Source organism: Tachyglossus aculeatus, chromosome X2 (assembly GCF_015852505.1).
Source record: "Tachyglossus aculeatus isolate mTacAcu1 chromosome X2, mTacAcu1.pri, whole genome shotgun sequence".
Lineage (NCBI taxonomy): Eukaryota > Metazoa > Chordata > Mammalia > Monotremata > Tachyglossidae > Tachyglossus > Tachyglossus aculeatus.
In genome coordinates, this window is record NC_052100.1 from 30,901,280 (window position 1) to 30,918,543 (window position 17,264).

The 17,264-nt window shown below is 54.5% G+C and overlaps 1 protein-coding gene across 1 annotated transcript in view; it reads right to left on the reverse strand.

The window, feature by feature from the left end:
- Positions 1-2,614: 2,614 nt before the first annotated feature.
- The window catches only part of ZNF516 (zinc finger protein 516), a 33,733-nt gene continuing 19,083 nt past the window's right edge, over positions 2,615-17,264 (reverse strand). Inside the window, 4 exon segments of the mRNA XM_038771441.1 lie at positions 2,615-3,759; positions 6,240-6,894; positions 6,896-7,509; positions 15,053-17,093. Coding sequence (XP_038627369.1) covers positions 3,545-3,759; positions 6,240-6,894; positions 6,896-7,509; positions 15,053-16,985 — 3,417 coding nt within the window. The 5' untranslated portion in view covers positions 16,986-17,093 and the 3' untranslated portion in view covers positions 2,615-3,544.

Sequence of the window (17,264 nt, forward strand, 5' to 3'; positions counted from 1 at the left end):
CAAGCACTTACTATGTGTCCAGCACTGTTCTAAGCGCTGGGGTAGATACAAGGTAATCAGGTTGTCCTGCATGAGGCTCACAGTCTTAATCCCCATTTTACAGATGAGGTAGCTGAGGCACAGAGAAGTTAAGTGACTTGCCCAAAGTCACACGGCTGATAAAGTGGCAGAACCAAGATTAGAACCCATGACCTCTGGGAAATCTGAGAATCTGGGTAGCTGAGAAATACCTGTTCTCCCTCCCGCTTAGACTGTGTCTCCTGTGTGGGGCAGGGTGTGTACCCAATCTGTACTGTACTACGTGTAATGTATCTACCCAAGGGCTCGGTCCATGGTAAGCATGCAACAAATACAATTATTGTGATTATTGTCGTCTCCCAGGGGAGCCTCCTCACCCTCCCTCACTGTCACTTCTTCCTGTCCCCATCACAGTTACTGCCAGGGGAGTGGGAACTGCTTCAACCACAGGCACCCGAACTGCCCTGCCCTCTCTTCTGCCCAACCTTTCTGCTCCTCCCTCCCCTTCACCTGGGCACAGTTCCCCAGTCTTGTACCTTAGCTGTTGTGTAATTCAATAACAATAAGGTCACTGTTTTGGTCTCTCACAGTATGAGTGGATTCACATATAAAAATCAGTCAATCTCACCGGTCATGAACCCTTGACTGTGGAACCCTTCAACTCTCTCTTCTCTTCTCCCTATACACCCGATCCCATCCTCAAGGATCAGTAAGTCCATTAGTTGTATTTACTGGGTGCTTGCTGTGTGCAGAGCACTGTACTAAGCACTTGGGAGAAGGGGGTGGGAATGCCAGATCCCATCCTCATGGGAGCTAGGAATACTGGATCCCAGCCTCATGGGAGCTAGGAATGCCAGATCCCATCCGAGCGAGGGCTAGGAATGCTAAATCCTGTCTGTACGGGGGTGGGAATGCCGATCCTGTCTGGGAGGGAGCTGGGAATGCCAATCCTTTCTGTGAGAGAGCTGGGAATTCCAATCCTGTCCACAAGAGGGCTGGGAATGCCAATCCTATCAGCGAGGGGGCTGGGAATGTTGGACTTGCAGGATCAGAAAAGAGCCGGGCTTGGGTATCCCAGACAATGCAGGCAGCAGAGGCAGTTGGGGTCACCTGCCCCTTTGGCTCCAGGAAACACAGTCTTCTGATTGGGGCTGAAGCCAGGATGGGTGTGTGTTTTTGTGCGTTGTAGTGGGCAGTTGACAGATACCATGGGGAAGGGTGGGCACAGACCAACCAACAGGAGGACGGAGGGGAGATGGAGAGAGGAGAGGACAGAAAGAGAATCTGTCGGGTAGATAATCCAATCCTTTATTGTCTATTTTGCATTAGACGGAAACACTGTCAAATTCCTGTTGGGAGCAGGGAACAGTAGTTCGGTAGAGGTAGGTAGCAAGTCTGTAACAGAAGAGAGTTTACAGGGCTTAGCATGCTCAAACACCTTCTTTTCCTTTTAAACATAAGCTAACCGAAACACATGGGCTAAATAAATAGGGAACACAATCATATTAAATACTATGGCCCAAAAGATGAGAAGGAATAAATGGATGGACTGGTCCCGTACTGACCGAAACCGGAAAAGAAAGATGGAATCCAAGATTTGTGCCTGGAAGCTGACAGGGATGGGCGGCAGCCACAGAGAGACGTCCACGCTCCATGGACACTAAGGGAAGGGGAGACTTTTCCCTGGCTTCTCTGCTCCCGCAAGCATTTTGGAAACTGATCCCCCTGCCCCTCCCTGAGGGCATTTTCCAAGCAGTGAGAGTGACCAGAAACTCTAGACTGGGAGCTGGGAATGAGCTGAATATTGCCAAGAGCTGCTGGGAAAGTTTCTGGATCATGCTGGAAGCCAGGAGTGCTCTGGATAGGTCTGGGAGCTTCAGGAGTGGTCCAGAAAATGCTGAGAGCCAGGGGTGTCCAGATAACTTGGAACTGCAGGGAATGGTCCACATAACTCTGGGAGTCACTGGGAATGGTCTGGGTCCTGCTGAGGATGGTCCTGAAAATTCTGGGGTCTGGAAGTGATACGGAAAACTTGAAGCTGCAGGAAATGGTCCAGATAATGCTGGGAGGCAGGAGAGGTCCCAAAATCACTGGGAGCTGAGGAAATGGGCGGGTAACTCTGGGAGCTGCAGGGAATGGTCCGGGTAACTCTGGGATCTTCCAGGAGTGCTTCTCCTCCCTCCCACCCAAAGAACCTCAGGATGGGAGCCCCAGGACTGTGGGTATCCAGATGGAGGGGGAGGAGAGAAGGAAAATGCCAAGTAAAGAGCCACGCCCGGAGGCAACGTTGCAATATGCACCTGTCTACTTGTTTTGTTGTCTGTCTTCCCCTTCTAGATTGTGGGCCCGTTGTTGGGTAGGGACAGTCTCTATATGTTGCCGATTTGTACTTCCCAAGCACTTAGTACAGTGCTCTGCACACAGTAAGCGCTCAATAAATACGAATGAATAAATGAATGAATGAAGGAATGAATGTATCACTGCAAGGGCTTCAAAGGAATCAGGACCACCAAGTTGTTCCAAACCGGTCACACGTACAATCCAGAACCAAAAGTGGACAAATAAGAACAAAAATCACAGTAATAATTATAATAACAATAACAATAAAACACCACCAAATCATGAGAATAGGAAAACCACACCTCAGGGGTTTTTGCTGTTTTGTGGGTGTTGTTTTTTTTTTTAAAACAAATATCTGTGCCTGAACACGGCTTCCTACAAAAACTGCCCCTAGTCTCTATTTATCATGTTAAGTCATGGCTGTCCATGCCGCTATTAAAGGTTAGGATCATTTCTGTACATGTAAAATTATTGCTTTGTGGAAAAATATATTTTGCATGCTAGTTTTTCATCCATTGCCTTTACAAAAACGTCACAATTAAAAAAAAGAAACAAAACCTAGTAAAGCTTTTGCAAAAAATTTCCCAGAACATTTTCTTTCAAGGCAGAAGTGACTTTTGATAATGCATAAAACCATATGTGCAAAGATCTGAAACGCTCAGAAATATTACCGTCACACACAGTGTCACGGCCACGAGAAGATAACGTACGTTTAGGCCTGTGGAATACATTTCAACTGCTTACACTGTGCACGGTTTAAGACCCTTTTCGTTGTTACGTGGCTTCGGCCCCACCAGGACATTTGCATTGAAAAAGTTACCGCAGAAGAGGTATTTAAAGCCCTGCCCCCCCACCAATCCTGCCCCCAACCCTTGGAATCCCACCCCCAAAAGCGGCTGGGCAGTGGCAGAGCTGTGGCCTCCTGCTCTGGCGGTGAGGGGAGAAAGCAGAGCTGAACACATGGTGCGGAGGGTCACCTGCAGCTCCTGTTCTCATTGTTCGATGCGTGGGCACAGCACTCCAGGGCTGGGGGGTCTGGGGGGAAGGAGGTGCCCTGATCCCCCCCCCGACCAGCCATTCACAGTGCCCAGCGGGGTCCTGGGTGCCTTGGGCTGTGGCTCAGCTCCAGATGGTGTGCACGGGGAGGGCGGGCGACCCTCCAGCTGTGGCCGAGCCCAGCCAGCCTCTACTCGTGCACAGCGGCTTGGGACCCCAGAGGGCAGGCAGGGAAACCTTCCAGCTGCTCGTCCCTGGGGTGGGGCGGGTCACGGTCCTGAGAGGGCTGGAGCCAGGGGTCGGGGTCTGAGCTGTGGTCGTGCTGGGAGCTCGGCACGGGGGTCTTCAGAGCCCCTCTCGGGGAGGCACTTGGCGGGCCAAGCTGACACGGCTGCGGCCTGGGCCCTGGGGACAGAAAGAAGGCAGAAAAGTCAGAAGAGCTCCCTGCAGCTTGCAAGAGGCACCCACTTGGGATTCATTCATTCATTCAATCGTATTTATTGAGCGCTTACTGTGTGCAGAGCACTGTACTAAGTGCTTGGGAATTCCAAGTTGGCAACATATAGAGACGGTCCCTACCCCACAGCGGGCTCACAGTCTAGAAGATAGCATGGCCCCACCACCTGCCCACTTGCCCACGAAGCTCAGGGGAAAGAGGACCCTAGCCCCCACTCGCCCGGCTCTACTGAGCACCCGCTGTGTGCAGAGCACCTTACCAGGCCCTTGGGGAGCATAGCATCAAAATGAAGAGTCCCTGCCCTCAAAAAGTTAACCGATGGAAAAGGAGGGCAGACGTACATTGTCATATAGTCAGTAAGGAAAAGGAAAGCCTGGTCCCGAGCTGGGAGTCAGAGACCTGAGTCCTAATCCCTACTGGGTGACCTTGGGTAAGTCACTTCACTTCTCTGTCTCCTCATTTGCACAGGGGGAATGCAATACCAGCCTGAGAGCCCCACGTGGGACCGCACCTCCATCAGACCTGGCTGTATTGGATCTGCCCCGGGACTTAGTATGGTGGCTGGTACGCATTAAGCGCTTAATAAATTACCATAATCAATTAAGCAATCTTGAGTTTGTTAATGATCGCCTTATTCCCAATGCTTATTATTTATCTCTATGTAAACTCTCACTCTCTTTCATCACCGCATAGTGACCAGTGCGTGTTTCGGGTCCGCGCTGCACGGAGCTGGGAGTGCCATCGCCTAGCAACCGGTCCCGGGAGGAGGAGGGCCAGCTGATCGGATCTCTCCGGCCAATCAGGGCCACAGCCCTGGAGAGGGCGAGGATGCCGGGAAGTGGACGGAGCCCAGCCGGCACCTCTGTTCAGGAGCAAGACCATGCACTCTGCACCATCTGCACCCATGCGCTGCCCCAGCTGTTCGCCCAGCCCCATGTTGCTCGTGTGCACATTCCTCTCCTGGAGTGGAAAGTGCGGGGAAGGAGCTGAATGTGTCGGCAGCTATGGACGCGCCCCTTCTTACCCCAGGGAGGTGCGGGGAGGAGGGCGTGGATATCCCTGGGAGCACAAGTCGGTCATCAAACCACAAGGGCTGCCCCCTCGCTCAGCCCCACATCACAATCCCTTCCCACCCAGGCCTCTGTATCCGGCAGGACCCCAGACATTTGCAGGGGCCGGGTGGGTGTGAACCTCCCGAATACCACCGGGCTCCAAAGTCACAACCTCTCTGGGCTTGGGTTTTCTTAACTGTGAAATGGGGATAAGAATCCCTGCCTCCCACTCAGAGTGAGAACATAATTTTTCTTATGGTATTTGTTAAGTGCTTAATATGTGTCAGGCACTGTACAAAGGGCTGGGGTAGATGCAAGCTAATCATGTTGGACACAGACCCTGTCCCAAATGCGGTTTACCACCTTAATCCCCATTTTACAGATGAGGGAACGAGGCACAGAGAAGCTAATTGATTTCCTCAGGGTCAAACAACAGACAAGTGGCTGAGTCAGGATTAGAACGCAGGTCCTGACCCTAAGGTCCATGCTCTATCCATTAGACCACACTGCCTCGCCTCATGAGATCAGTGATGTGAAAACTTTATGGGAAGATGAAAGCACTTTACAGATTCACGATGTTATTGCTAAAGCCAAACCAGGGAATTTCATTTGTTGGGCACAAGATAAACTGGGCGCCGTGTCTTGTCTTTAAAGAAATGCCTTGGGCTGGGGAGGGAGGCAGCACAATGAGGGAGTTTCAAAGAGGATTTGCAGCCGTCATTGGAAATGGCTCAGGGTGGCCCAGCTTCAGAACAAAACAGTCCAGAATGGGCTGTATGACCCAAGATGGCCTGGGATGACCCCAAATTGTGCAGAATGACCCAAGATGGCCCAGAACCATCCAGAATGATTCAGGATAATCCCAAGTGGCCCAGAGCTGTCTGGAATGATTCAGAACAATCCAAGACAGTGCAGAATGATGAGCCCGAAATGGCCCAGAATGGTCTAGAGCCACACAGTATGGTATAGGGTGGCCTACAACAGCCCAGGTACAAAAACCAAGATCACGATCAGAGGGGTAGGATCTCCAAGGGTAAAATGGTTTGTCAGGTGCCCCTCTATGCTTTCAAGGGAACAGGATGGAGATGGTCCGGGAACTCGTGTTTGGTGAGTTTCTAAAAGGATAGAGGCAGCCAAGAGTAGCCAGGGCTGTCGGACTGTTCTGGAGCAGTGCCATCCAGGGAAGGTCCCTGAGGAGAATAAGTAATGGGGCTCACATCCTGCCCCCACCTCCTCATTTCCCCTCCGGAGGAATATCACCAAGTGCTCGGGCACAGGCTATCAGTATCAGTGGCCTCGAGGAGGGTGGGAGTGGGGGGACAAAGGGACACGGACTGAGGGGAGGGATGGGGAAGGAGGTCAGAGGAGGGGCTCACCTGTGGGGTCTGAATGCGGGCGGCCTCCCCCCCACGGGCCGAGGTCCTGGGCCAGGTACGTCTTGAACAGGTTCAGGATGCCGCCGTGCCGGTCACAGCCGTCCGCCGCGGTCAGCTCCTGCTGGGGGCCGTGGTTGGGCGGAGTAGGCGGACTGTGTGCTAGGGAGCTGCGCCCGGCTCCTGCACCACGAGGGTCTGGCGTCCTGGGATCGTGGACGGCAGCCAGAGGCGGGGGCACTTCGGGCTTCGCGGATGGCACAGCTGGGCCCGGGGACGGAGGGCGGAACCCAAAGGCCCCGCGCCGGCCCGAGGGAGCAGGTTTTCCCAGCGACTTGGGAGATGGTAGGGGACCGGCGCGGCCGAAGCCCGTTGGGGGCAGCCTGGGGGTGCGGTCGTATCTAGGTGGGGCCGGGCTGCCCGATGCATGGGGCCAGTTGAGTTTGGGGGGCCGGGACCCGCCGTCAAGGTCTGCCGACCACGGCCCCCGCTGGGCCCCTGTGGCAGAACCCCTCCGCCTTACCGCGGCCCCCGCCTTGCCCAGAGGCTCTGAGCCCGAGATGCCTTCGGTTCCAAGCGGCCTGCCGGGCCCCTTGGTGCGGGCAAAGCGGGCGACGGGTAACGGCTGACACTCTCGGCCCCCAAGGGCCGGCGGGGGGGCCGGTGCGCCCGTTTCGTGCGAGGAACACCACGTGGTTCCTGACGCTCCTGGCGCCGAGGGGCTGAGTCCAAGGCGGGGCCACGGCGGGGCCGCTGACCCTGTGCCAGGTGCGCTTGTGCATCCACAGCACCTCCGGGTACAGGGTCTTGTGGCTGCAGTATGGGCACGGGTGGACGGGCAGGGCTGTTAGGGGGGAGACTGCCCGCTCCTTCCCACCGGGGCCGCCCCCACCCCTACCCCTGCCGCTGAGATCCAGGGGACCCTGCTCCGGCCTCGGGGCCTCTCCCTCCCCAGCCGGGCGGCCCTGAGCTCTCGGCCGGCCACCCGGGGCATCCAGAGGAGCGGGCGAGCCAGTCCGAGGTGCCGGGGAGGTGGCTATGGCGGGATGGGGGGCCGGGAGGCCAGGCCAGGGACAGAGAGTTGGCGGCTGGATGGCTGGAGGGCATCGCTGCTCCTTGGGGGGGTGGCCCGGCTCCTCTTCGGGGCCAGGGTGGAGCTCAGGCGCCCTGGTGGCCCGGGTGCCGCCCGTCCCGGGAGGGAGGACTCGGTCCCCACGGGGCAGCTGTACCACAGTGCTTCCGGCCTCAAGGTCACAGCAGAATGACTCTTCTCCTGGGGGCAAGCGGGACACAGCGTTACCGGTCGGGACGGCCATCTCCGCACGGATCCGTGGCCTGAACGGACCTGAGTCTGACCTGTGGGACCCAGGCCCCCTCCACCAAGAAACCCTGGATGGTCAAAGCATTTGGACTGAGGCAGTGGGACAGGAGCAGGGGAGAGCGTGAAGACTCCTCCCTCCATCCCCCCCATCCCTGCGGGGCTGCGTGCATAGCTACATGTGTAACATTGTTGTTATCTCTGAGCCCCTTCCTTCCTCTCCCCCTCGTCCCCCTCTCCATCTCCCCCATCTTACCTCCTTCCCTTCCCCACAGCACCTGTATATATGTATATATGTTTGTACATATTTATTTCTCTATTTATTTATTTACTTTACTTGTACATACCTATTCTATTTATTTTATTTTGTTAGTATGTTTGGTTTTGTTCCCTGTCTCCCCCTTTTAGACTGTGAGCCCACTGGTGGGTAGGGACTGTCTCTATATGTTGCCAATTTGTACTTCCCAAGCGCTTAGTACAGTGCTCTGCATACAGTAAGCACTCAATAAATACAATTGATGATGATGATGATGATGATGATCTCTGATGGTTGGTCATCGCCTTATGAGGCTGCTTTCCCCATTCAGACCGTGAGCCCGTGTGAGACAGGACCGCGTCTGATCCGCTTACTTGGGAATTACCCTAGTGTTGAGCACAATGCTGGGCACACAGTGTGGGCTGGGGAAACACCATCACTCAGTCGGGCTATCCTAGTTACCATCTTAGCCCCCAGCTGAACGTATGTTTATTTCGCTGTTACTTAATTACTCCTTTTAATCATTCGTAACAATGGTCTCATACCTATTATGCTTTCAGTAATTGGGGATCAATCTTCTCCCCACCTTCAAATGCAAGCTCCTCGGAGCAGGAACTGCCTCTTTTCCAACTATAGTATGTCCCCAAGCAACTGGTACAGTGCCCTGCCCCAACAGAAAACACCCAGAAGAGCAACCTGGACCCAGTATGATGCTCTGCACACCCAATATACAGCCAGTAGAGTACTCTGCACACACAGTAAGTGCCCAGTATAGTACCCTGCACCCAGTAAACACCCAGTACAGCTCTCAACATGCCCCACAGGAGCCCAGGACAGCGCTTTGTCCTCGGGATGGAGACCTGGGGTAAAGTGTCAGTCCAGCTCTGAGAATGCTGTCAGAACTGGTGCGGTGGCACCGAATTTTGGCCTTGTCACCTAGTAGGCGTTTAACGAATACCATCATCATCATTTTGGCCTAGCGAACAGACGAGTTTACGGGGTCTGAGTTTTGCTGCTAACAAGTGTATATACCCTCAACTTGGACTCTCTACTTCCTTGACTCACGAACCTTACAAAAGCCTACGCAGCTGCTTCTTTCCCGGCTTCCGAGCACCAAGCTGGACTGTCTGTGGCAGTGGATTGGGGCTGCAGGCTGTCCTGAGACTTTGTTTGACCTGGTCTTTAAAAACGCTACCTCTGCCCTCATTCATTCGTTCATTCAACTGTATTTATTGAGCACCTATTATGTGCAGAGCACTGTACTAAGCACTTGGCAAGTACAATACAGCAATAAAGAGAGGAAAAACCCTGCCCACAAGGGGCTCACAGTCTTAGGCGGGTGGGAGGCAGACATCAAGTATAGTAACAGGCATCAGTATAAATAAATAGAATTACAGAAGTATACATATATATATATATATAAGTGTGTGGGGCGGTGAGGGGGGACAGCCAAGGGACCGAGTCATGGAGCAAGTCCTTACTCCCCCACCTCTCTTCTCAGGTCGCCCCTTGGCCACCCCCTCCAAGAGGCCTTCCCTAATTGATCCCCCCCCGACCTCTCTGGTCGTGTCACCCCTCAACCGCCTCCTCCAGGAAGCATTTGTTTGGCAGCACCTCTGGGGCAGGCGGGCACACTTATGCGCCCAGCAGGGTCCAGGGTGAAGACTGGCATAGGGAGAAGGAGCATGGCATAATGGATAGAGCCCAGGCCTGGGTGTCAGAAGGTCATGGGTTCTAATCCCGGCTCCATCACTCATCTGCTGTGTGATCTTGGGCAAGTCACTTCACTTCCCTGGACCTCAGTTACCTCATCTGTAAAATGGGGGTGGAGACTGTGAGCCCCACATGGGACAGGGACTGTGTCCAACCTGATTTGCTTGTACCCATCCCAGGGCTTAGTACAGTGCTTGACACGTAGAAGCGTTTAGCAAATACCATAATTATTATTATGAGCCCCTTCCTTCCTCTCCCCCTCGTCCCCCTCTCCATCCCCCCCATCTTACCTCCTTCCCTTCCCCACAGCACCTGTATATATGTATATAGGTTTATACATATTTATTACTCTATTTATTTATTTATTTTACCTGTACATATCTATTCTATTTATTTTATTTTGTTAGTATGTTTGGTTTTGTTCTCTGTCTCCCCCTTTTAGACTGTGAGCCCACTGCTGGGTAGGAACTGTCTCTATATGTTACCAACTTGTACTTCCCAAGCGCTTAGTACAGTGCTCTGCACACAGTAAGCGCTCAATAAATACGATTGATGATGATGATGATGATTATTATTATTATTAAGACTGACCGTCACCACGAGGTGGCGGAGACTGCACTACAGGACTGCCACCACCAGGTGGCGGAGGCTGCACTTCAGGACAGCCACCACCAGGTGGCGGTGCCTGCACTACAGGACTGCCACCACCTGGTGGCGGAGACTGCACTACAGGACTGCCACCACCAGGTGGCGGCGACTCCCAATTTATGAACCAATCTCGTGGGCAAGTGGGTGGTGGGGTCAATCAATCAATCAATCAATCGTATTTATTGAGCGCTTACTGTGTGCAGAGCACTGTACTAAGCACTTGGGAAGTACAAATAGTGCTCTGCACTCAGTAAGCGCTCGATAAATACGATTGAATGAATGAATAACAGGGAGGATGGGGTGAGGGGCTATTTACAGATTTTTAAGTATCACATGGAAAGAACTGAGTCCTTGTTTGTTACGATGGTAGTTAAAATATTGAGACCAAAATGTTCTTCACCGAAAGATACTAACCGTCTTAGAAAGACCTTTCTATCTTAGAGTACGTGCGCCTACTGGAGACGCAGTGTGACTCAGTGGAAAGAGCGTGGGGTCGGGGGTCAGAGGTCATGGGTTCTAATTCCGCTCGGCCACTGGTCAGCTGTGTGACTTTGGGCAAGTCACTTGACTTCTCTGGGCCTCAGTTACCTCATCTGGAAAATGGGGATGAAGACTGTGAGCCCCCCGTGGGACAACCTGATCACCTTGTAACCTCCCCAGTGCTTAGAACGGTGCTTTGCATATAGTAAGCGCTTAATAAATGCCATAATTATTATTATTATGTGGGACAACCTGATTACCTTGTATCTCCCCCAGTGCTTAGCACATAGTAAGCGCTTGACAAATACCAAAATTTTTATTATTATTATTATTACTGGGCACCCAGCTTTACACACAGGGGGCAGCCAAGGCAAAGAAGGAGGAGAGGGAGGAAGATGAAGAGGATGAGGAGCAGGAGGCGGAGGATAGAAAAAGTTCGAATTTGGCTGAACCTACTGACAACAGATCCAGCAGCAGCAGCGGCGGATTAATACAGGCATAGTGGATAGAGCACAGATTTGGAAGTCAGAATCAATCAATCAATCAATCAATCGTATTTATTGAGCGCTTACTGTGTGCAGAGCACTGTACTAAGCGCTTGGGAAGTACAAGTTGGCAACATATAGAGACAGTCCCTACCCAACAGTGGGCTCACAGTCTAGAAGGGGGAGACAGAGAACAAAACCAAACATATTAACAAAATAAAATAAATAGGGCCTGAGTTCTAATCCGCTCTGCCACTTGTTTGCTGTGTGACCTTGGGCAAGTCACTTAACTTCTCTGTGCCTCAGTTAACTCATCGGTTAAATGGGGATTGAAACTGTGAGCCCCAAGTGGGACAAGGGACTGTGTCCAACCCGATTTGCTCGTGTCCAGCCCAATTTACTTGCATCCACCCCAGCTCTTAATACAGTGCCTGGCTCATAGTAAGCGCTTAACAAAATAGCATTATTATCATTGTTATTTTAATTATTCCATTTTATTTAGGAACATGGAATACTTTCTTAACTTGAAAGGTTTCCTTTACCATGACCCAAGTCACCTGAATTTCCCTGTTCAAAGAATCAAATTTGGATTTTAAAAACTTAAAGCCATTTTCCTCCTTGACTAAACATCTACTTTCCATTCCCATCAGTGATCTCTCAGACTGTCCCTTTTCCATTTCCTGAGTTTGTGTTCTCCATTTCTCTGCCTCTCCAAGTCTGACACTGACCCCCATGATTGGCAGTGGGCTTCCAGCCACCAAGTGAAGAAGCATAAACCGAATTTTGAAATAAATTGTTTTCCTTAGGTTATTTATCCAGTTGCAGCATCACATGGTTACCAGATTGAATGGCACCACACCATATCCACCCTTGTTCAGCGCTCATGCGTGCATGCGTGGGAGTGTGCGCACACACACACACACACACACACAGCTGGCCATGCCCACAAACACCATTTGGAATCAATGGAAAACGTGTTCCACTTAAGAGTCAAACTCATTGTAAAACCACAACAGTGAAAGCAGAACACCCTGAATATCTGCTGGACATAACACACACACACCACACCTGTCAAAAGGACAGTCCGTCAGTCCGTCAATAGTATTTATTGAGCACTTGGTGTGTACAGAGCACTATACTAAGCACTTGGGAGAGTACAATATAACAGACGCATTCCCTGCCCACAGCGAGTTTACAGTCTGGAGGGGGAGAAAGACATTAATACAAATAAATAAAATTACCAGTATGACATGAGTGTTGTGGAGGGTGTCAGGGTGAATAAAAGGATCAAGTCAGGGTGATGCAGAAGGGGGTGGAAGAAAAGGAAAAAAAGGCTAAGGGAAGGCCTCTTGGAGGAGATGTGCCTTCAATAAGGCTTTGAATGGGGGGTGGAGGGTGGCGGAGAAAGTAGTTGTCTATAGGCTGTGAAAAGGGAGGGCGTTTCAGGCCAGAGCCAGTACGTAGGCGAGAGGCTGGCAGCGAGACAGATGAGATGGAGGTTAGCCTTAAAAGACGAAAGCGTGTGGGCTGAGTTGTAGTAGGAGAGTAGTGAAGTGAAGTAGGAGGAGGCAGGGTGATCGAATGCTTTAAAGTTGGTGGTAAGGAAACTTGACTCAACCCTCTGGTTTTATCGGCAGACCCATTTTACCGACTTTGTTCTAAATCACGTTGAACAGGCAAGGGAAGTCCAAAGGCAAAGATTTCAGTTAATAGGTTTATGCTCTAAGAACTGAACGGAAGTCACCAACCGAATCTAATCCAGCCCCAGCTCCAGCCCCAGCCCAGCCACAACCTCGGCCCCATCCAACCCAGCCCCAGGTGGGTTCAGAGCTGCCAGGGGACACTCATGCCCAACCTGTGAGGTCACAGCTGATACCCCCCCAACCCCAGTCCCATCCCAGGAGTGGCCACTCCCGAATTCATTATGACCGCCCCCCTCTCTCCCATTCTGGCAGAGAGGACCCAATTCCCAGGGCTAGGGACCACGGTATCTGGACTCCTGGCCCTCACCAGTCTGCTCCAACAATAACAACCTACTTTCAGTGGGAAGCTTTGGGACATCACGGGGGCTTTGGGTTCGTGACCTCAAGATCGTTCGTGTTCCAGTTCCAGGAAGCATCAGTGTGCCCAACCGCCCCCCCGGACGTTTGAGCAAGAGCAGTCAGAAGTGAGAGCCCTCCGCAAGTGTCCAGTGAAATCATTTGACCTGGCCGAGTTCCACCTGGGCCTGAGGCCTCGGGGCAGTCACTACAGAGTCCCAGAAGGAATGGTGGCTCCCAATGATGCATGACTCCACCTGGCAGTAATGGTGAGTGATGAGGGCCCAGGAGGGACAGTGCACAATACTGACCAGCCCTTGGGGGCAGTTTGCTGGACCAAGTACCCATTGGGGGCAATGCAGTCTATTGAGCACCTGAGGGGGAAGTGCACTCTACTGAGCACTTGGGAAAGTACAGCAGAAGCCCTTAGCCCTGCTTAGATCTAGAATCCCATCCCAAACCAAACTTTCAGAAAACATAAATGCCTGTGAAATTGTATCTGTTGATAGGGCTCTCACAGGGAATGGGTCTCTTATACTCTCCCAAGCACTTAGTACAGTGTTCTTCACACAGTAAGAGCTCAATAAATACGGAACTGCTAAAACACAGACCTTTCTGTGGGTTAATTATAAACAGAACTGAATGCATACAAAGACCTTTCTCCCAATTATTCATAAACAGAACTGGATACAGACCACAACAAAAGACTTTATCTCTTGTTCCCACTGTTGATCAGCATGAAAACACAAAGGAAAGAGAAAAAGTGTTTACAAGAGAACTCATCAGTCCTGGGGTTTGGCAGACACGGCTGACACACTTCCACAGGTAATCTAAAAGTCTCCAAGGATCAGGAGGAGCTGGACTGGGGGAAATAGCATATTTCCTCAGTGCTTCTCCGTCCGCCACCAAAAGCACTTCAGACTACTCTCCCTCCTGGTCTCCAAGGCATAGACTGACCGGTCATTCATTCATTCATTCAGTCGTATTTATTGAACACTGAATGTGTGCAGAGCACTGTGCTAAGCGCTTGGGAAAGTACAGTACAGCAAGGCAGAGGTCTGGGGCTGCAAATTCACACTTGGAACCCGGGATCACTCCACCCAGAGCTCCCGACCCAGAGGCGCTTCGAGGTTCACTTTTGCACTACCTCTCGACAGCCCTGTATGGATGCAAGAGGGCCTCTGTACTGAGTGCCTGTTGGGTGCAAAGCACTGTAGTGAGGAGAGCACTGTACCGGGTGTGCAGATCTTGATCCTGGGCATTTGGGAGATACCACAGAAGAAGACACGGTCTCTGTCCCGGAGGGAGCTCAAGTGCTCAAATGTCTCCTGGAGCCCCCAGCTTCTCCCCAACCCCCCCAACCCCAGCCAGATGTGCCGACTTGGGGAGGGGAGGGGGATGGAGGGCTTGCCTGGGGGTGGGGCCTCACATATGGGTCCAGTGAGCCTGGCCATCTTGAGGCTGCAGGGGGTAGATCCTATCATACAATGGCCCACACTATCATACAATCATACCTCTCACCCCTATCATACAATGGGGTGGAAGAAGGGGGCCAGGAGGGGAGTAGGGGAGGGAACGGGCAGGAGGAAACAGCAGCATAGAGCAGGGGCTTCGGAATCAGAAGGTCATGAACCCTAATCCCGGCTCCACCCTTTATCTGTTATGTGACCGTGGTCAAGTCACTCCTCTTTGCCTCAGTTACCTCATGTATAAAATGAGGCTGGAGATTCTGAGCCCTATGTGGGACAGGGACTGGGTCCGACCTGATTAGCTTGTATCTACCCCAGCACTTAGAACAGTGCTTGGCCCCTAGTAAGTGCTTAACGAGTACCATTATTATTATTAAGAAGGGAGGGAGGGGACGCCCGGGCCCTTACCTGGGGAGGGCGGCTCGGCTCCTCCCTCCTCGGAGCTGTCGCACTCATCCTGATCACCGTCCCGGTCGTCGTCCACCTCGTCCTCATCGTTGTCTCGGGACGAGCCCCCGGGGCTGGCCGGGGGACTGCCTGGAGCGGAGTCGGCATCATCGCTGGAGGAGCCGGAGTGGTCCTGGGGGGCGGGGGTCTCGCTGCCCCCGACGCCCCCACGCTGCGGCCGGCGATGGACCCGCGAGTGGAGCACCATCTGGTGATAGGTGCGAAACACCTTCCCGCACTCAAAGCACTCACTGGACTTGTTCTGCGCTGCCCGTCGCGCCTGGCGGGCCGCCCGCCGGGAGTCGGAGTCGGGGTCCCCGGGGCCATGGAGGCCGCCGTTGGCTCCCCCAGCCCGCTCACCCCGTGCCCCACCCACACAGCTCTTCTTCCGCGCCCCGGGGACCGGGGGCGCCGCCGGCTCCATCTCCCGGTCGCGCTTGCGGCGGTCCTGGCCGGCCAAGACAAACTCCTGCCGGTCCTGGTCATAAGAAACGTCGGCGCCCGTCAGGGCCTCATCCCAGACTGGGACCTTCCCGCTGTCGGCGGGCTCCACCACCCTACCCCGGGTGGCCAGCTGCCAGGCCTGGTAGCTGTTAACGGGATCCAGCTCGGACACCCTCTTCCCCGACGGCCCCCGGGGGACCCCCACTGCCCCCAGCTCCCCGGGGCACGGCCTCAGGTCCAGCCGGCGCAGGAAGAGCCGCTGGGGGTCAAGGCCCTCCGGGGTCCCCCCGCCGCCCCGCGCAGCCTGGGCTCCGTCCCCGCGGCGGTGCACGACCCTGTGTGCCCTCAGGCTGTCCACGTCGGCGAACAGGTTCCCGCACTTGGGGCAGACTTCGAACAGGGCCAGGCCGACCACCACGGCCTCCTCCTGCACCACGTCATTGATAGTAGCCACGGGGGTGGCACCGGTGGCAGAGGCGGTGCGGGGCCGGCTCTTGCCCCCTGCCCTGGGGCCATGGGCCTTCATGTGGTTCTTGAGGAACCAGGACTCCTTGAACCTCCGCCCGCAGATGTGGCAGCCGTGGTCCAGGGAGCCGCGGTGCTTCTTCATGTGCGCCTTGAGGAACCAGGTCTGACTGAAGGCCTGGCCACACACCTGGCATGGGAACTCGCCTGGGCCCGGCTCGCCCCGCCCACCGGCCAGACCTGCACCAGGCTCTCCCGGCACCCTGTCCTCCAGGGGAGCACTGAGGTCACCCGGCCCGGCCCCGGGCACTTGTGGTTCCCGACCCTCAGGCTGTGTCCCCGGGGCTGGAGGAGGGGAGCCCTGAGACTCGGCGGGGATGCAGTTCCCCTGGATCACCAGGGCCTCCCCACCTTCCACCGGGCCATTCCCCTCGGCCAGGCCGGCGCCGTCCAGGATGCGGTTACAGGCCGACGTGCTCTTGGTGGGGCTGGCACAGCCGCCCAGCCCCTCGGCGGTACCCGTGTCCCCAAGCTGCACCTCCCCAACCCCCGCCTCGGGACCCTGGTTCTTGTGGCCCTGGTTTTCGTGGCCCTGGCTCCCAGGGCCCTGGTTCTGGTGGCCCTGGCTCTCTGGGCCCTGGCTCACGGCGCCGGCGCGGTGGCTCCGGATGTGGAGCTTGAGGTCCCCTTTCTGAGCCGCGCGGTGCGCGCAGTAAGGACACTTGTATGGCTTCTCGCCCGTGTGCTTCCGCATGTGCTGCGAAAGAGAGCTCTGGAAAGGGAAGCTCTTGCCGCAGATGCAGCAGCCGTAGCCCCCGGAGCGGTCATCGCCGGGGGTCCGCGGGGGCGCCCGGCCCGGGCTGGTGGACCGGCGCAGCTCCCGCTCAGCCTCCTGGGAGTGCTCCATGGCAGCTCCGGCCGCATGGGCTGCCGGCGAGGGCAGGGGGGTGGCGGCGGGGCCAGGGGGCCAGGCGGTCTCAATCATGCGGGCCTTCTCCTCCAATGGAGGCCCCCTCCCGTCCTCAGCCACGGGAGTGGCTCCTGGCGCGGTTCTCTCCTGGGCAGCCTGAGCGTGGGCAGAGGGCAGGCACACCTGCAGTGGGACACAAAGAGAGGCATAACTGGGGTGACCGGGTGGGATGGGGGCAGTGGCAGTGGGGTGCACCCCCTGGGCCTCAAGGGCGAACACAGGCTCGGTTTCCCCAGAGCCTTGGCCACATTCAAGGACTCAATCAGGCAATTGTTCAGCAGCATTTATTGAGCA